The sequence below is a fragment of the Elephantulus edwardii genome, unplaced genomic scaffold, assembly GCF_000299155.1.
Source record: "Elephantulus edwardii isolate Elephantulus edwardi_28Jun2011 unplaced genomic scaffold, EleEdw1.0 scaffold00182, whole genome shotgun sequence".
Taxonomy (NCBI): Eukaryota; Metazoa; Chordata; class Mammalia; order Macroscelidea; family Macroscelididae; genus Elephantulus; species Elephantulus edwardii.
Genome location: NW_006399932.1, coordinates 2,262,423 through 2,283,971, shown reverse-complemented (window position 1 = coordinate 2,283,971; position 21,549 = coordinate 2,262,423). Strand labels below are relative to the sequence as shown.

General features: G+C 35.8%; 1 protein-coding gene across 1 annotated transcript in view; it reads left to right on the top strand.

The window, feature by feature from the left end:
* The window catches only part of SKAP2 (src kinase associated phosphoprotein 2), a 210,658-nt gene that overhangs the window by 103,232 nt on the left and 85,877 nt on the right, over positions 1–21,549 (top strand). The window contains exons 5-6 of the mRNA XM_006896106.1: positions 14,252–14,329; positions 15,326–15,409. Of these exons, the coding sequence (XP_006896168.1) occupies positions 14,252–14,329; positions 15,326–15,409 (162 nt within the window). The remainder of the gene's footprint in view (positions 1–14,251; positions 14,330–15,325; positions 15,410–21,549) is intronic.

The following is a 21,549-nucleotide window of genomic DNA, read 5'->3' as shown; positions in this document are numbered from 1 at the left end:
TCGACGGCACATAACAACAACAACATATGGTGACCTAGTGGTAAGAGAAGCTTTGCTGCAGTCTGAAAGACACACAGTGAAAATCCTCTTGCTGTTCCATGGGAGAAGGATGGGCTGTCTCCTTGCATGTAATGTGCTGCCTCTGAAAACTCACTGGAGTGTCAGCCCAGAGTCAGTTCTGACTTGACAGCGCACAACAACAACAACAACAACATACTGATGGATGGTGCTAACAATTAATGTGCTCAATTGCTGTCCAAAGAGTTGGAGGTTTGGATCAATCCAAAAGCATCTTGGAAGAAAAGTCTGGTAATCTACTTCTCAAATATTAGCCATTGGAAGCTTGATGGGGCCCAGTTGTACTCTGACACTCCAGAGGCCTCCCTGAGTCAGAATTGATTTGATGACAACTGGCTTTGCACCTAAAGGTAATGGCCTATTAATAGTGTTAGAGCAAATTGGTAGTTGCACTGCTAACCCAAAGGCCAGCCTTCCCTGGTGCTTCAAACCTACCAGTCACTGCACAGCAGAAAGGTGGACATTCCCTGCCTGGGCAATTTACAGCCTCTGAAACCCAGGGAGGATCATCTATGAGTTAGTTCTAACTTCATGGCATTGAGGTTGTTAGTGAGAATATAAACAGTGAAATAAGATAACTACTGTGTAAGAAGTTGTAACCAGAAGGTTGTGAGAGGAGTTGTGATTTTTTTCCTTTGAAATATTAGGTCAGTCTTACCTAAATTTTTATACTTTCCTTTAGTATTTGTGGTATTTTATTTCCTGATGTGTATAAAAAGGTATATGGCATTGATATGATTAAAAATACCCCACAATTCCACTTCCATAAATGAACACATTTGTGAATTACTATAACATAGAATAGCTAGTATTAAAAAGAATCTTACAAATTGTCTAGTCTTTGACTCTCTTTTGTGAAGACTGTTGTTAAATACTATCAAGTTGGAATTGATTCATAGCTGATGGTACAGAGGGTTTTCAGAGGCAGTAAATAGCATGGGAGAAGATCTTTCTACCACAGACTAGCTGGTGGATTTGAACCAGTTGCTTTTGGGTTGGCAGTGCAACTCCTTACACAAAGCCATCAGATCTCCCTTTTGTGAAGACTAGAAAGTTGGAACCATCTAGGAACTCACAATGGAGCTGGGAGTGGAAAGCAAATGTCTTCTGAATCCTGACTGACTTTGTCTTCATCTTATATAAGAAATGGCTATGCTCTTGATACTTTTCATTGAAAATTATTCTGCGCAAGCTGATTGCAAGATGGATATAAGGATATTAACATATTTGCACAGTGTATCTGAAATAATGTAAGCTGAATCTTCCAGAGTCAGAGCCAACTCTTTTTCTTTTCTCTATACTCAATTCCCACTCTATTGTCTTTTGTCTAGGTTTCAGCCATCTCATGTAAAGACTACTTGACATACTCATATTAAAAGAAATCAACAAAAAATGATTGCTAACAGTACCATTTGCAGCCATAATAGAATCATTGATCAATTAATGTTAGACTTACTGAGTGAAAATTTGAGAGGCAGCCAAATATTTACATCATCTCAAAGTATCTCCTCATGAGGTATTATTAATGATAAATTAAAATGTTAATGTTGTAATATGAGTGTTAAGAAACAGTAGATGCCTCTTAGCCAAGTGATGAACATTGACACTGACGGGACAAACTGACACTGCATTGTGTGTTTGCTGGTACAGCACACTGAGCCATGATAATGGAATGAGTTTCATGAAAATACTTTTACTTTGTATTTTTTAATTATTTAAGGGGGAAAAAGAGCTTTTATATCTTCCCCTGCAAAGGAGTTTATGATGTTACTATACCATGTTCAGTGGCTTCTGGTGGTGCTATGGTTAAGGCATTTGGCTGTTAATTTAAAGGTTGTCTGTTCAATCTACAAGCTGCTCCATGGGAGAGAAATTAGGTGGTTGGCTTCTATAAAGATTTATAGCCTTGGAAAACCCTGTGAGTAGTTCTGGTCTGTCCTGCAGGGCCACTGTGATACCTGTAATGGACTCTGAACCACCCATTGTATCTTTAAAAAGAAACTACAGCTTTAGTTACAGTATACTCTTAATGAGGCCAGTACTATATGCTGAACTTCTATGGGTATTATTTTCTTTTTTGGCTGTTTATAACATAGACAAGTTTTGTTTCAAGTTTCTGATTTTTGTCACTTGGGTGCTTACGGAAAATTAAAAGTTTTTGAAAGATGTTACAAATTGCTTTGCTTTGAAGTATTTCCTATTTCTTAGGAAATTGTTTCAGTTATTTCTAACAATAATCTGTTCATAAGCATTTCATTATATTTTTTAAATAAAATTTTTATTTTGTACTGGTTTACTTACAAAGCATTACTCATTATTAATCTATAAACATTATATGCTCTAGGAGCTCTTGGGCTGTATTACATGTGTGTATGTATACGCATATACATACATATGTACTTTATTAATTTGTGTATGTGTGAGAGAGAAAATGAAAATAATAACACGTCCAGAGTTTGAAGGAATTTAATTGAGTGCAATAATAAGCAGGAGTAGATAAAAAAGATTTCAGTATGAGTAAGTATATTTGTGTGCACAATGGATGTAGTTCTTAATGTTCTGTATGAATTGAATGTTACCATTATTATAATTTAAATGTGGCAGGGAAATATTGCTATCTCAAGAATTGTATAAAGAGCATTGATGACTGATCTCTGAGTAGTTTTTATGGTTTCAAACTCTTTTGAAATGAATTTTTCTGAGTTGCCCACAGACTTCCCTACTTATCTAATGTGCCATGTTCTTGACATGAACAGATCACCTATAATATTGAGCTAGTATGACTATCTTTTTATTCACTCAATACATCAGCCTTCTCCAGTAAAGCTAATTAGAGCCAGTTGTCTTGTAGGAGTTGGCGAGATGCATAATTCTTCTTGTGGAAATTCTTCTGACTAGCAAATTATTTTGCTTAATATCTGAAAAAGTGATTAGATTCTAAGATTGTGTTCTTAAAATGTGCAGCATTCTATAGAAGATATTTTTTATTACATTAGAGATGTCACCCTAAATTGTCAAATGTGCGTTCTTACTTTTTAGCCTGTTACTATTCATTTTTATATTAATATGAAATTATTATTATTAAACAAAAGCTACAAATCATCAGGGTGTGCTTTTTTGTGCAGTGCTGACTTAGTGATTTTGAAGACTAGGTGTTGCATTAAAATGCAATTTGATATGGGAAAGGGGATATTGCTTCAGATATTGAATTTGAAAGTAAACTGATAACATTTTCCTCTCTGGCTGTTCTTTCTCTTCTCCCCTTCACTACAAAAATTTCTTACAGATTATATATTCCTGGCTTAACTTTCTCCCATTTCATTTCCTATATGCTGTAGGTCTGGCTTCTGCCTACACTGCTTTTCTTCCTGATATCTCAGCAAGATCACTTGTTGTTGCTAGTTGTCATTAACTTCACTTGGACACATGGAGGCCTTATACATAACAGAACACAAGAGTTCCTTGGACCTGCACCATCTTCAGGGTTGACGGTGTGTTTGAGTCCAGCAAGAACACGGCATCCTCCTAATTCTTATATTCAATGAACAAATCCTAGTTCTTCTCTTTCTTAACCATTCTGAAACAGCTGGCAATATATAAACCACTCATGCTTCCCCTAAAATGTCGTAGTCTTGGCTTGGCCAGACCATTTTCTTCTCATTCTCTAAAACAGTACTTCCAAGCTTCTGTGTGACTCCTTTTTCCTCTCAGGATGAATAAAAAGGATAGCACTTAATTTGGTTAACTTTCTAACTAAATTCATTCCAACTAACCAGAAATTGTGTAAGTACACAAGTTGTTTATATTGTCTTTTTAAAAAAAATTTTATTTTTTATTTATTTTTTTTTTACAGAAAAAACTGGATAAATTATGTATATTGTATTGAAACAGATAAGGGAAAGAACAGATTAGAAGTGATATATGATTGAGTATTATGGTTAGCACAGGAATCCAGAATTAAGGTTGTATATTGTCTTTTTTTAAAAAAAATATGTTTATTTGATATCTTGCCCAGAAGATTTGTTAAGACCCAAAGTAGAGACACATTTCAAATGTGAGTTTAGAGCAGTCAGCTGACTGGAGCTGAGAAAGGATAGTGGTGAGCCTGTTTGTAAACTTTAGCTTCTGAATGTTAATTCTAAGCTTCCTTTTTTTAAAGAGCCGGTGTTTGTACAGCTTATCCTGTCAGCAGTATTCTGTGGCAATTGTCAGGTCATGTTTAGCATGTTGGAGATGTATTAATCTGCCATAGCTAGCACTGTAAGAGGCTAGGATAAATAGAGGGCTCAAATAGATGAAGAGGGATTAACTGTGTGGATTGAGCAAACTCTTCAATCACTGAACCAGTGATTTTACAAAGGATTAGCTGCCGCTTTTACAAATATTGATTACTGATTTGCTACTCAGAATGGAGATGACATAACGCAAAGTTGCTGTGTAGTATGCTATGCGAAGTGTACATCATTCATATTAATGGATTTGTCATAGGCATTATAGAAACTGGCAGATTTATTATAGTAACAGTTGCTAGAGCTGTTATGGTTAAGATTGTGTCAGCATATCTATTAAAACTTCAGGATTTTAGAAGTTTATAGTATGGCCATAAAATTCATCTCCCAGGCAGAATTACAATACTAGTTACATCTTGGCATGCTTACTTTCAAGCATGTTTTTACATGAATCACTTTGAAGACGTTTAAATTAAAATAAAGCGAAAACTACATTACTGTGCTATTTGTGTAGTATTTTTAAAAAACCCTTAGATACATTTCATTTTGGAAAAAAATTGGTCATAAATGTTAGTTTTCTAACAAAGGACGTGTCTAATTCATGTGGGTTTCCAAAACCACTCTTAATATTTTTTCCCAGAGTAAGATTTGTCTGGAAGCATTTGATTATTATTCTATACTCAGGCTGAGCTTTTTAGAAAATATAAGCATATTTGGATAATTTTTTAAACTACTACTTTGTTTCATTTTTTTAACCAAACTAAAAAAAAAGAGCAATTGAAAAAAGGATCAAAATTGGAATGAGCTATATCAGGAAAAAATATAATATTTAATATTTTTTAAAGAAATCCATTGTCTTTATTCTCATTATTTTACAACAAGGAAAGCTTTTAGAAAAGTTGAGTTGCATATTAAAGAGTGGCCTGGAAGTTTCCAGGCAGTGATGGTGGGGAGGACAAATAAGTGGGGAGAGGGAAGCCAGGGCACTTCCAGTGAAGTGTGACTTTGTGAGTGTTGGTGTGGAGGAATAGCCACATACATGAACATGCTCCAAGTAATAACTTTATATAGATTGAGAAGATTGATTTAACACCATATTATTCTACCAAAATATACGTATGTATGAATTAAATTAAATCTACATCATTGCACTGTGATTTTAATATAAAATGATTTGATTTTTAATTACTTAAAAACTTGTGAACATCTGTTTTTCTCTTTCACTTACAATGGTATCATGTAAAATTTTGAATGTAATGTATGGTTCTAACAGTGTCAGAGACAGTGCGATTGGCACAGGACAAAGCAGAGTTTAGGGCTGTTGTACATAGGGTCGCTGTGAGTCGCAAGCGATTCGACGGCACATAACAGCAACAACAACAACAAAAAGAAAACCAAAACTAACTCCCAAACCCTCAAATAAGTCAACATACTGTAAAAGTAGAAACAGTTAATAGTTCTGAATGTATCCTTACAGACATTCCCCGTCCCCAAGTTGTTCAAAGGTGCATATACCAAAATAAAGATGGAATACTTATTAAAAATAACATAGCAGTAGCATACGTATTATTTTACAACTCATTTTTCATCATGATATCAGTACATATCTTTCCATATTAATAGATATAAATATTTAACATTATTTAAAAATGGTTTCATAGTGTTTCTCATGCTAGACATTTTCTAGGTTTTATTATTATAAATAGTATTTCAGTGTCATTATGAATCTCTACAAATTTTGTGGGGGGGTTTTTGCAAGATAGATTCATAGCCTTTAAATCCTTAAGAATAATATCAGATTCTTGTCCATGAGGCTATATAACATGTTATATATACACTCCCAAAAGCATGCCTGAGAGCATGCATTTATATCTTCCCTACTGTTTAATGTTATTTTCATAGTTTTTGTCAGTTTGTAGTATTCTGTTTCTTTTAAAAAATTTTATATATTCAATGATTTATTAATTGCAAGTCCCTTTTTTATTTGTTCCTTTTATTTTTCTTCATTTTTCCTTTTATATTTGTTTCCATACATTATGTTTCACGTTTTCCTTCAGTCACACTGTGTTTCATACAGTCATTCCCATAAACTTGAAAAGACCAGGAAGTGGTGAGCATAGTCCAATGATGATTAAATTTTTTTCTTTTTTCTTTTATATTGGTTTACTAACAAAGTTCATATACATTGTTTTTTTATACTGGATCTCTCCCCCTTTTCTTAACCCACTCCTCTCTCCACCCATCAAATTGTGGGACCCTATGATTAGCCACACACACCTCCCCCATCTTCACCCCTCTGCTCCCCTCTCCCCTCCTTGGATCCTTATACTCATTCTACAGTAATGGTCTTTTACAGTATTTTTCTTTATGAGACTGAGTTAGTTCACTTAGAATTAGGCTCTCTAGTCCCTCCCAAGTTAAGTAGTATTTTATAAAATAATTTTTCCTGCATGTTGCATTGTATTCGATTGTGTAAATGTACCTTAATTTCTCAATCCATTTCATTGTGGTTGGGCACTTGGGCTCTTTCCATGTTCTTGCTATGGTAAATAGCGCTGCTATAAACATTGATTTACAAATCTCTGTTTGTGCCTCAGTTCTCATTTTCATAGGGTATATTCCAAGCAGTGGAATAGCTGGGTATTACAGCATTTCTGTGTTCTTTTTGAGGAAATGCCAGACTGTCTTCCAGAGCGATTGTACCATTTTACAATTCCACCTACAGTGTACAAGAGTTCCTTTCTTGCCACATCCTCTCTCACAGTTATTACTTACCACCCTGCTAAACTTTGCCACTGCTACTGGGGTAAGTTGGTATCTCATTGTGGTTTTGATTTGCATCTCTTTTATTGCCAGTGACTTAGAGCATTTCTTCATGTACCTGTTGGCCATCCTAATGTCCTCTCCTGAAAAGTCTTTTGCCCATTTTATAATTGGCTTGTCAGTCTTTTTTTTTCTGGAGGCCCAGAAGTATTCTGTAAACTTTCATTATGAGACCTTTGTCTGAGGTGGTATTGCCAAACAAACGTTTCCAGTCAGAAGGGTTTTTTTTCACCCTGTTGGAAAAAGTTTTTGATGATCACAGAGATTTAATCTTTAGGAGGTCTATTCATCAATTTTAGTCTCTTCAGATTATGCATTTCTGGCTGTATTTGCCAGCCTCTTTATACCATATACTAGGGCTTCTAAGCTCAATCCCAGATTGTCCCTTATGAACTTCATGGTTTGGGGCTTTATTTCCAGGTCTCTGATCCACCTTGAATTGATTTTTGTGTATGGTGTGAGATATGGATCCTGTTTCAGCTTTCTGCAGTTAGCAGTCGAGTTTTGCCAACACCATTTGTTGACGAGGTTATCATTTTCCCATTTATTTTCTTGTTGTTAGGCTTTATTTCCTTGTCTAATATCAGTTGACTGTGGATAGATGGGTCCATTTCTGGGTTCTCAGTTCTGTTCCATTGGTCTGTGTGCCTGTCATTGTACCAGTAACATGCTGTTTTGGTTACTACTTCTGTGTAGTAGGTTTTGATATCAGGGAGTGATATGTCTCCCGCTTCACTTTTGGTTTTCAGAAATACTTTGCTTATTCAGGGTCTCTTTCCCCTCCAAATAAGTGTAACAATTTTCCTTTTGACCTGCTTGAAAAATGAATTTGGTATGTAGAACTGCGGTACATAGGGTCACCATGCATTGTAGGTGACTCAACAACACATAACAGCGATAACATACTATGACAGGTTTGGAAGCAGGAGTAGCATCCACTCCCTAAACAGCATGCTTCCAGAAACTCTGAACTTTGATAAATGTTGACAGTTGTAGAGTGGCTTCAGGCGTTTTGTTCATAGGGTCACCATGAGTCTGTGCTTGACTCGAAGGCAATCAACAACTTTGGGATTGTGTAGAACATGTAGATTGCTTTTGGTAGGATTGACATTTTCACAATATTGAGTTTTCCTATCTATGAACAGAGAACATTTTTACATTTATTTAGATTTTTTATTTTGTCTCGCAAAAATGTATAGGTCTTTTGTGTCTCTAAGTTAGATTAACTTTCAAATATTTCAAATTGTGGTTGGCTATAGTAAATGGTATTTATTTCTTAGTTTCCTTCTCTGAGTTCTCTTTGTTACTGTAGAGAAATCCCATTGATTTTTGGATATTGAGCTTGTATCCTGCCACTCTACTAAATTGATCTACTAGCTCTAACAGTTTTTTGGTTGAGACTTTGGGTTTTCTTGAGTACATTATCATATCATCTGCATATAGTGATAGTTTGATCTGGATGCCTTTTATTTCCTTCTCTTGTGGTATTGCCCTGGCAAGTGCTTTCAGAACAATATGGGATAAAAGTGGCCACAGTGGACATCCTTGTCTGGTTCCTGTTCGCACATGAAATGCTTCTAGTCTTTCTTCATTGATAATAATACTAGCTCTGGGTTTTGCATATATACTTTTCATTATGTTGAGGAAATTCCCTTCTATTCCAATTTTGCTCAGCGTCTTAATCAGGAACTCGTGTTGGATTTTTGTCAGATGCCTTTTCTGCATCAATTGCTAGTTATCATATGGTTCTTGCTATTTGCTTTGTTAAATGTGGTGGATTATTTTTCTTAAGTTGAATCATCGTTGTATACCACTTATGAATCCCACTTTGTCATGATGAATTTTTTTTTTCCTGTGCTTTTGGATTTTGTTGACTAGGATTTTTGTATCTATGGTAATAATAGATATTGGTCTGTAATTTTCTTTTTTTATAATCTTTGCCTGGTTTTGCTACTGGGGTTATGCTTGCTTCATAGAATGTCTCTGGGAGTGTTTCTTCTTTTTCTATATTTTTGAAACAACTTAAGTAGAATGGGTGATAAATCTTCTCTGAATGATTGGTGGAATTCACCTGTGGAGCCATGTGGTCCAGGACTTTTTTTGTAGGGGAGTCTTTCTGTGACCTCAATTTCCAGATGTTGATTGAGGGACTGAGAATACAAGAGTGGACAAAACAGTTGTGGTCACAAACCAGATAACACATTCTAGTAAGTGTGAACATACCAAGGAGAGAGAGGGGAAAAATCAGTAAATATGCATCTCTTCTCATATCTATTGGCCTTTTTATTTATTCTTTGAATTTCCAGGCTTTTTTATTTAAAAAACGTGTTTTCCCACTGGACTGTATCTTTTTATTTATTTTTTTTTGTTGGTTTAATATAATCATTTGTATGTGTCATGTCTCAGACATATACTTTTGTGTTTTATACAGTCGTTCATATACTTTATATAGTTAATTACCATTGCTATATGTATACCTACGGAGCTCTGGTAGCCTAGTGGCAAGAAGCTGTGCTGCAATATCAAAGGCACAGTTCGAGGCCACCAGCTGCTCTGTGGGAGAAGGATGGGCAGTCTCCTCTTATATGGTTAACTGCCTCTGAAAACCTGCTTGGGCTGGTCAGCTGTTGGTTGGTTCCAACTCTGTGGTACACAACAAAAACAACTATGCCTTTTGGCAGCATCATGATAGACAATGAAGAGACTGAGATTGTAAACAGCTTCACTTTGTTTGTTTGTTTTTGTTCCACAATCAGAACTCCTGGTACCAGCAGCCAGGAAATAAAATGGCAAATTGCATGGGGAAAGTCAGCTGTCAGGGACCTCTCCAGAGTACTGAAGAGTAACAGTGTCGGTCTGGAGACTAAGGTGCATCTGACCCAAGTCATGATCTTCACAATTACTTGCTATGCATCAGAAAGCTGGACAGTGATGAGGGATAATAGAAGGAGAATTGATGTCTTTGAGCTGTGGTGCTAGAGAAGAGTATTGACAATACCATGGACCTCTAGGAGAACAAACAGGCTCATCTAAGAGAAGGTGAAACCAGGGGCTGCTCCTTGGAGGCAAGTATTCTGAAGCTCCATCTGACATACTCTGGACATGTGGCAAGGAGGGGCCAGTCCTTGGAGAAGGAAATCATGCTTGGGAGGGTGGAGGGATAGCACAGGAGAGTAAGACCCTCAATGAAGTGGATTGACTCAGTGAGTGGGGTGATGGGAATAGGTGTGTCGGAGACAGTAACGTTGGCTCAAGATAGAGCAGAGTTCAGAGCTGTTGTACATAGGGTCGCTGTGAGTCACAAGCAACTCAGTAGCACATAACAACAACAACATAGTATTGCATATCATTAGCCAATATTTTCCTTTGTGTAACATGGCTTGAAATTCTTTTTTAAAATTTTATTTTTTGTTATTTATAACTTGAATCAGAGAATGACGTTATAGTGGTGACATTTTCCTGGTTGTAAAAGCTCTTATTTGGGACAAAAGGAGACCATGGAGAGTAGGCCATGCCAATTTTGTGAATTTTGGAGTGAGATAATCCACATACTCAACACCTTAATGGATTATTTTATGATGTCTAACTCATAGTAAATATAAAAACCCCTCAAATCCATTGCCATCAAGTCAGAACTGACTCATAACTAACCTTCCAGTAGGTTTTCATCTTTCTTTTGTGTGGAACAACTGGTGGATTTGAACCACCAGATACACTTGGCCTTTGACAGCACACTGCCCTCCAGGTTAGGCCACGGGATATCCCTCAATGGTTTTAAAAACTAGTATTTGGCTTTTGATATTTTACTTTATGAATCTTTGAAAAAAATCAGCTAAAATCTCATGACTAAAATATAGGCATTTTTTTAATCCTATATGTTCACTTTTTCTTTCCCTTCTTATTGTATTTCTTTATTCCTATTGCTTGCTACAAAGTTTATAACTGAATCTAAGTGTTATTAACCATGAAAATCAGTATTCAGGTGGGAAATGAGTAGAAAGATAACCTCTTTCCTCTTCAGTTTCGATCATCTGAAGTACAGCTCTACTATCTAGTTTCTTGTTACATATTATTCCTAGTGGAGAACCCCACCTAATTATAAGCATCTTGAAGGCAGGGACTGTAACATTGCATAGCTAGTCCTATTGCATGCCTGTTATTGGTCCAATACTCAGTAAATATTGAATGAAAGAACAGATGGCTGCTTAATACTTGAAATTGTTTATGATGATGTTATCTTTCTCAAGACTATGATGAAAAATGTTATTTGTTTATGAATTATTTTAATGTCTCAAAAGTTAGTCTATAAATAGATATTATCATCTTCATAATCATTTATGTGTCTCATATTTCCCTTGTGTTTTTAATGTTACATGATTGCAGAAAAATTGTATTTTTTCTGTTACTGGTGGTCTTCTGATTTTGTATTAAACATCTTAGAGCCATCTTTATGCATGTACATAGCAACAAAAACAACAAAAGTATTAAATGAATATAGTTACCTCTATCATCTCTATCTCTATATATGTCTATCTATACATATCCATAGGAGTGGCATTCACTTCCTAAATACCATGCCTCCAGAAATCTTATGAACTTTGGTAAGTGTTGATAGTTGTAGAAGGGCTTCAAGCCTTTTGTTCTTAGGGTCGCTGTGAGTCATGCTTGACTCGAAGGCAAACAACAACAACAAATCTATCTCCAACTCTCTGTCTCTCTCTACATATCTTCTTGTGTTGTAATGCACCATTGAGTAAAAACTGACCCATAGCTGACCCTCCAGTGGGTTTTCAGAGGCAGTTTAATCACATGGGGGGAGATTGCCCATCCTTCTCCCACTGAGATGGATATATAATGTGTATATATAAATCCTACGAACAAGTATTAAATTTGTATAGCTTGTATCTTCTGTGTATGTATAAACATGTGTACCATTCCTCAGTAATGTAGATAACATTTTAAGGAAGTACTCGGTGATTTTGATGCACACTTCAATTCATGATCTCTTTAGTGAACATCTAGTGGAAAAGACAGACTTTTGAGCACATTATTTTGTTCACATTGTAAGTGACATGAATGTATTTGTCTCTGCTCAGTATCACATGTGGCTACTAACAGTTATCCCATTCTGAAGTGGAAGGCTAGAATGTTATATATACTTTCTTCTCAGGTTATAGAAAAATTCTATTGAGTTATACAGGTTACTAAATTTTATTAAGCTTCACTTTAAGACTTTTCATATAGGCATTACAAGATTACACTGTGGAGAATTATCATGGGCAAGCACTTAAGAATAATAACTCCTTGCTCTTCTCACTGCTATTAAGTCAGCTCTGTCTCATAGCACCCCTTTGTCAAGTTTCTGAGGCTGTAAATCTTAATGGGAAATGACTATCCATCTTTTTCTTGAGGAACCATTGGTAGATTTGAACTATTGGAAATGTGTGGCATTTTGCAGAATACATGATGCACTATGAAATAACTTCTAAAGAAATATTATTTGTATCAGTAGTATTAATACTATTAGTTTGAAATAGTGATTAAAATTTGCCAAGGTCATTCTTTCATATACAAGAAAATGCTAATAACACACTGCAATAACAACTTTCAGAACAAACACCTGCTAAAAGTGTGAATTCCTTTACACTTATAAGGCACGTAGCCACAACAACAACAATGGAGAACTGATACATGAAAATTATTCCAGGGTATTACATGTGATAACTCTCTGCTCACTGCCTTTGAGTCGAAATGGACTCAGCTGATCCTGCAGTGGGTTTTTCAGAGGCTGTAAGTCACGTGAGAGGAGATTGCCCATCTTTTCCCACAGAGCTGCTGGTGGATTCAGACTGTTCAGGGTTAACACTGCTCCCTACAAACAACGCCACGAGAACTCTCTCTAATATATATTCTACATCATACTAAAATTGAACTTAAGTATCATTATTTTCTAAGTGTAAATTATTGTCAGAAATAATAAACCTTTGTATAAATCCAATATATTATGGAAACAAGTGGTCTACTGAACAAGCTATTCTTTTACCCATAAGGATTTTCTTTAGAATTTTATGTAAAGTCCAAAATTAGTGCTATCTTTAAAATATAGTTTAATAATGTAACTTTGTGTTTACCAAGTGAAATTGATCCACCAGGAAAATGGGTGCTTATAAGCACTTAAGTTTTAAGCTTTATTTTCTCAGGTAACAGTATCTCTGATTTCATAACCGCTGTGATCCTCATGATCCTCCAAAAACCAGCAAGCAAAAGCAGCTGGTAATTCTGTTTCTGTGTACAATAAGTTTCTTAACAAAATACTTTTCCTGTTGTATTCTACAACAGCTTTCATTTGATTAGGCGTTCTGATTTGTTAAGAGTTCCAGTCATATGCTGAAGATAACGATTTTATTTCTAATGATGTGTAAAGAAATATTGACTGTGAAAATATTCATTTAAAAATTATCTGTGGCCATGAATGTGTAATTTCTAGTGGATTTAACTTTCACTTTATCCTTTAATTTTTGTATGTAGTCTTTTATTTTATGATGGTTCTACCTGGTCTGTGTATCTAATTTTAGATTATTAAATGCCCTAAGAATAGCTAAAGCATACCCACTTATTTGAATGTCTACAGGTTTTTCTGTGAGTGCAAACAGAGAGAATGTTTTGGTTTGGGGGGGGAAATTTTTCTACTCAGCAGGAATAGATAGGTGTAGGTAAAAGTCAGTATGCATTCAAATTCTTCAAACTGTTAATCCCATATGTGTGAAGAATCTTTAGTGATTTGAAATTCCTAATGTTTCTTTTAGAGGTTTAATGCGTTCATTATAGTTTCTAGGTCCTTCCCTTGTAAAATACAAATCAAACACTATCTCTCTTTAGAGATCACTCGGCTACATAGTATTAGTGTATTTTCAGAGACTAACGTATTAATATAGGGGAGTAAAGAACACTTTTTTTTTTGCATGAGGAGAAGGAGGAGAGGTGGTGGTCGACAGAATGAAACAAGGTTAATAGATTTGCATTTAAGCAGTTTGGGTAATTAAAAGTACATTGAATCTAATGAAATCTAGCATTTAATTTTTCTAACACTACCTTTTTCATTTTTCCTCTGCTTCTCATAGGAAACCAGTTTCCACCAATTGCAGCCCAGGATCTTCCTTTTGTTTTAAAGGCTGGCTACCTTGAAAAACGCAGAAAAGGTAAACAAGATTGTGATTTTGATAAGAAATCTGACAATAGTTTCCCTTTAGAGAAAAAAAAAACCCCAAATAATGTTTGCAACATGCATGTGGAGTTGGCATTCTCTTTAGGTGCTTGTGAAGGGTTTTAAAACGAAGAAAATCTGAGTGACATTATTCAAACCACAATATACAGCTTTTAGCTTTAATAACCAAACATTTGGTCGGGTTTTTCGTTGTCAGCCCTGGTTATTTATAAGTGGTTCAGAAGCTGCTTCCTGTAGGAAGGCTGTGGGCCATGACTATGTTTCGGGGATGGGATTTCTCACCATTCTCCCACCCAGCTGAACAGCAGGTTACCCTGCACCTGACCTGGCATGCACCGTGTCTGCTATGGTTCAGATCAAACCTGGCATATTGTCTGCCATTTTCTATTATTCATTTCGGTGTTCCTCTCCATTGGCTGTGATAATTGGGAGTTGACCATATGGTCTCACTCTTTCACCACTAATATACAATGGAAATGAAATATGGAGGTGGCGCTGTGATAACAGGAAATGTAAAGCAGAGTCTCTTCATTACTGTTCTGTTTATCTCTTAGCAGTCCTTTGGGTCTTTCTATTTACATTCCATTCTCTTTTCTTAGCTTTCTTAGCTGGATTTTAAAGCCAAAAGAGATAATAGAAATAATCGAGGTCAGCTCCTCCCCCTCCCTTTCATAACAGATGAAAAAATGAGATCCAGAGAATCAGTTATCTCAAGGCTGTCCAGTCAGGTGCCTGTTTTGACTATCTCTGTCAGCAAAGTTTGTTAATTCTGCCATTTGATTTCCTAAGTGTGACAGCCCCATGCTTGCTTTGTTTTATTCTCTTGGAATAAAAGATAGAAATTAACTACTATTAGAATTTTAGAGCAAAAAAGAACATTAGGAATGGTTTCTATTATATGTCAGGAAGTGCATTACATTTATATATGCATTATGTATTATCTAACCTGATTTTTCTCCCGTTATTGTAGATCATAGTTTCCTGGGATTTGAATGGCAGAAACGATGGTGTGCACTCAGTAAAACAGTGTTCTATTATTATGGAAGTGATAAAGGTAGTTTGGGTATTTAATTATATATAATTCTTTTGCTTGTGGGTGGTTTGGAGTTCCCTCTCCCCCCCCTTTTTATCTCTTTTTTTGGTACAGAACATATTCTGTCAACTGAAGACAATGACTTAAGAACAAATGAAATTTTTAAAAAATGAATCTAAGATTAATTTATAGTTCGGTCTCATATGTTGACAAATTCTCTGAATTTAAAAATACTCTAAAAAGTTACTATTTTATTAACTTGTAAGAGTAAAATTTTATTGCGTTAAGGAAGAGAATGAGATAACTTTTGTCTGTGTGACCTTTCTCCTTAGGAAATATTTATCATTCAGATTAGAATTACAGTTTCTGGAACAGTTAAGACTATAGAGTTTGTATGAGTTTTGAAGTAAGAAGATTTTTTTCCCTTCAATATCCCTATGTGCTGCATAGTGCTATAAGCCCTATAGTTACATGATTTAATATAACATAATTAACTGTAGTTATATTAACTCATATTACTGACCATAAAGGAGCTCTGGTGGCCTAGTTTGTAGGGATTTGTTCTGCCTTGCCTTCTTGTCATTTGAATCCACTCGCTGCTGTGCAGGAAAAAGCATAAACTCCTGTGAGATTTATCGACTTCAAAACCTGTTGGAGGGTCAGCTATGATTGACTCAATGGCTGTGAGTTTGAGTTTAAAGCTTATAACAATCCTATTTAATTAAGTACCACATTACTACATCCATATATCTTACAGTTAGGACAAGTGAGGACAGAGGTTAAGTAACTTGTTCAGTGTCACAGAACAAGTAAATGGCAGATCTGGGATTTGAACCCTGGCAGTCTGTTTAGAGTTCCTGTTCTTAATCACTATTGTCATTTTATTAATTTTAGAAACAGGAAAGTACATCTTGTTAACTTCATTTTCTTCTTAATAAGTCTGTTATTCATAGTTTACATAATTTTAAAATAGTATTTGGGCAAATAAAACCTTAAAGTATTAAATTTTTAAAGTAAGACCTTCTGTTTGCATTTTAAAAGTCAGGTAAATCCATTATTGTAGAATGAGTATAAGGATCCAAGGAGGGTGGGGGAGGGATGAGGATGGGCAGGGGGAGGAGGGATTAATCATGGGTTGTACAGTTTGATGGCTGGGGGGAAGGAAATAGAAAGAATCTTTTCTCGAAAACAATGTACTCAAATTTTGTAAATAAATTAGTATAAAACCATAAAAGTCAGTTAAAATTATATATTGTGTCGAATTATGAATAGTGTAGAAATATGTAACACTTGTTTCCAGAAAGGGCATTTTAAGAACATAAAAAAAAAGACAAAGAAAAACCCGATATCACTGAATATAAGATTTCCTATGAAATTGCTACTTATTTGTGTTACTTGGAATTTATGTTTCATTTGGCAGTGTTTATAGTTTTTGGTTTTTTCCCATTGCATTATGAAAATATTCAGATAAGATTATTGTATCTAAGATAAATTTAATATACTTACATAATGCAAGAAATTGGTCTAACTTTTTAGATAATGGGACAAACAAATTAAAAATTAATCTAATGGCTAGTTTACATCCTGTTATTAATTTATAGTGTACTGAAATGTAATAATGGTATCAGTGAAGTGTAAACTGTTAAAGACTAGAAACAGGCAGGATTCTTCTTTCTGCTAAAGATAAGTAGTTGATTTTGTGAAAAATCTTTATATTTTAAGTTCAGTTATGATTACCACAAATCATAAACATGTAATTAAGGTGTTTCTATTATAGAAACATAATTTTGCTTAATAGAATGAATTTAGAGAAAAATCTTAGTTGACACGCACACACACACACACACACACACACACACACACACACACAAACATATAACCTTTTTTTAAAAAAATTTCTTTTGTGTGTTGCTAGATCACAAAACTAGGAATGGGAGGTTTCAAATGCTTGTCACTGAGGCTTCTTGGTTCCAATTTCCCTAAGAATCAGTGCTGATGTAGTGCCTCCTCTCCTAGTCCTAGGTGGCATATAGCAACTGTTAGGTCAGAAGTCACCCAGAGTTACCCCACAACTCAGAGGTCCTTATGTGTGTTTCAAAGGGTAATATTCAGTAAAGTAAGGAAATTCTAGTTAGTTTCTTGAGCTTATCATGATATTATCATTTTTATTATTATTTGATGTGATCTCTTGAAGAAAGCATTGCTTATAATATGTATTTTAACTAGTTTATGTTCCATACAACATCTCCCCAGCACACACACTCTTTCAAAATGATACTTCTCACATTGCTTTTTCTGTTGCCATTTGAAGATCTAGTAACTCCTCCTTATCTTTTACTATGAAGCCTCCTGTTTTCCAGAGAGATGTCAGAGCTGCTTCCCCCCCCCCCCCCGCCCCTTTTGGCTAATTTCTTTGGAATTTAAGGCCAGCCCTATTTGTTTCAGAGATTTAAAAAAAAAAGTTTTTTTCTAGATAATTTTTAACTGCTTGTTTGACATGATCCTGACTTTTTGTATCTTTTTCTGTCCAGAAAAATGTGACATAAAATTTATATTTTCTGTTTTTGAAATGAGAGAGCTGATTTCTGACAGCCTTGTTAATTGTATATGTGAACCATTTACCCAAACTTTGGCAAGAGCTATTTAGATATATGAGAACTCTAATCCTCCAAATAAGTAGGCTGTAGATAAATGGATTAGAGAGGCATTGAAGGAGTTGATACCACTTACTCGGTTAAACCGTACTTTGTTACTATTTGACAGATACATAGTCCACATTTTCTACCTTATTGTGTGTGCCAAAAAACATATTGACCCATCATAATAGTAATGGCTTACAAAGAGTAGTTTCAGCCTCCAGGGTAAATAATGCACTTACCTTTTATACTCATAAATATTGTCTATATTTATTATTCATAGCCGTTTGGGGCCTTAAGTGAAAAAATAGATATACAGTACATATTTTACCACTTTATGAAATAGCATCTATTCTTTTATCTCCTTCCTCTTCCTTTGATTGTCATGTCTCATTCATCAAACTTCTTAAGTCTTTGATGTACAGACTTCTGTTAAAGGCATTAATTCACTCACTCATTCATTCACTGTTTTTCTTTTATTCAGTAAACATTTACTGGACAATTACTTGGTACATAGGAGGCACTGGGAATCCAAAGCTTAGAGGTTATCATTGTTTGTTTATGTGAATATCAGTGAAAGAGATGATGACTGGGGCTGTGTGTGCAGTCTAGTATGTGAGTTTATGAAATGTCTTTAGAGCCCAAAGGTTGGATGAGCACCTGCCTAAGTGAAGAAAGAAACATGTCTTAATGGAGGAAGGCCTACTTTGTTGAGTCTTAGCAAATAAGAGTTCATCAGTGAAGAAGGACAGAAGCGGCAGAGATTCTGAGTTATGAAAGGCCAGGTATAAGGTCAAGATTGGCCATGTCAGGTTTTAGGAGGTAGTTGTGCTAATCTGTAAGGGAGTATGGATTATAATGAATGAAGGCTAGGTTCACTGGATGACTTAGGGAGGACTGAACTAGTTTAGTCAGGAAAGGTTAGCACAGGATTGTTAAGCAGCATAGTTCACAGCAGACGTTTAATGCAGACTGCCTTGGGTCCAAAGTCACAACTTTCCAGAACTCAATGATTATTATCAATCACTCAAAACAAGCTTGGAAGTCATTGTTGTTTAGGAAACTATTCCAAAATAGTTTTAACCTAGGTATGAACTTAAATCCACATTATGAACTTTGACTCTTCTCCTCCTGTGTAGTAAGAGGGTTAGCTTATAAAATCTTCTTTCTCCTTACTGGTTTTCAGGCTTTCCTCTCTCCCTCCACATACTCTAATTATTAAAGACTGTGCCGGGCCATCCAGGGTGTGGCCGCTGGAAAGAGCTCTCTCTGTTTGACTCTGCCAGGACATTCTAAATTTCTATAAAATAATATTTATTACATCGCTTGGCTGTAATTTTTTCATTGTAGTATCTTTATAATGGTAAAATTTAAGTTAGTAGAAAATTGCATTTAATATAGATAATTTAATATAAGAGAACTTCCAGGACTTGACAGGGAAATAAATTTTTTTCATTCAAATTGACCTATTTGAACTCTCTCTTCCCCTTAAAATGTCATTATTAATAGAACAGGAAAGGACGTATGTGTTAAGTTTGGATGAAAGTGATAAAGTATGTTTCAAAGTTGAAATAGCATCATTGTAAGGGAGCTCTTATAAGCTGTGCTGCAATCCCGAAGGCAGGCAGTTTGAATCTACTAGATGCTCTGCTGGAGAAGGTGGGGCAATCTCCTCCTGTACCAGTCAGATCTGATATGATGGTGTTCAAACACACACACACACTCACTCTCTCTCTCACAGACACACACACACACGCGCGCGCGTGCACTCAGAAATAGTGTCATGGTTCTCTTTCAGTATTATAAAAGTGGCAAGTGTTTGAATAATTATAAGTTTTATTGTTTTATGTATTTAACAACAGCCTATAGTTTTATTTAATAGAGACAAATTTCCCTGCTTAAGGCAATGCACTTTATAATTATAATGAAATATATCTCTCTATATAAATACAAGTATATACAATGTGTATATGTAGACTTTAGGGAGCTTAGTGATAAGGAGTTGTGCTGCCAACCCAAAAGCAGGAGGTTCAAATCCACCAGCTGCTCTGCTGGAGGAAGATGGGTGGTTTCTCCTCATTCAATTCACTCTCCCCAATGAGGAGGTTCTAAGTGTTGTGTAACAACAGTAACATGAATATATTCTATATCTCTTTCATTGCTCTCATGCTGGGATGGACTCATAACTGTCCTTCTGTGTCTGTAAATTACATAGAAGGAGATAGCACATCTTTCCCCCGAGGAGCTGCTGAAGGATTCAAACCACCAGGAAGGTTTGACCTTTGGGTTAGCAGTGCAACTCCCTACAGACTACGTCACTGCTCTTTATATATGTTGTTGTTGTTATGTGCCATTGAGTCGCCTGTGACTCACAGCCACCCTATGTACAATAGCTCTGAACCTTGTCCTATCCTGAGCCAATATCACTATCTCTAACACATGTGCCCTCATTACACCAATCACTGTGCCAATCCATCTTATCCAGGGTCTTCCTCTTCTTTGTTGCCTCTCTACCCTTCCAAGCATGATGTTCTTTGCAAGGAACAGATTCCTTCCTGGAAGCACATTCGAATTATGTGAGCTAGAGCTTCAAAATCTTTGCCTCCAGAGAGGAACTTTGTTTTACCATCTCCAGGATGGACCTGTTTGTTCTCTTGGCAGTCCATAGTATGTTCAGTAACTCTTCTCCAGAACCACAACTCAAAGGCATCAATTCTTCTGTCATCTTTATTCAGAGTCAAGTTCTATGATGCATAGAAAATAATTGTGAAGATCATGGTCTGGATCAGGTGCACCTAAGTTATCTTTGTTATCTTTGCATTTCAGCACTCTGGAGATGTTCCTGACAGCAGACTTTCCTAATGCAATTTGTCTTTTGATTTCCTGGCTACTGGTTCCAAGAGTGTTAATTGTGGACCCGAGCAAGTGGAAATTGTTAACAATCTCAATCTCTTCTCCATCTATCTTGGTGCTGCCAGTTGGCTCAGTGGTGAGAATCTTTGTTTTCTTGATGTTGTGCTTCAATCCATATTGAAGACTGCAGTCCTTGACCTCTTGCAGCATGTAGCACTTTAGGTTCTCCTGAGTTTCAGTGAGCTAGGTTGTGTCATCTCTATAATGCAAGTTGTTAATGAGTCTTCCTCCAATTCTGGTGCCACATTCCTCCTCATAAAGACCAGCCTCTTGAACAATCTGTTCCGCATACAGATTGAACAGGTATGGAGACAGTACACATCCCTGATGCACTCCTTTTCTGATTTTGAACCATGCAGTGTTTCCTTAGTATGTTCTTATGACTGCCTTCTGGACTAAATACCAGTTTTAGGTTTCACATAAGCACAATCAGGTGTTCTGGGATCCCTATATTATATATACTTAGTGTGTGCTTGATTGCACGCGCTCTCTCTCTGTCTCTCTCTATATACACACACACACACACACACACACACACACACACCCCCCAACATATCTATCTGACATATATATGAGGAAGCTCAAGCTCTGGTAGCCTATTGGTAAGAAGCT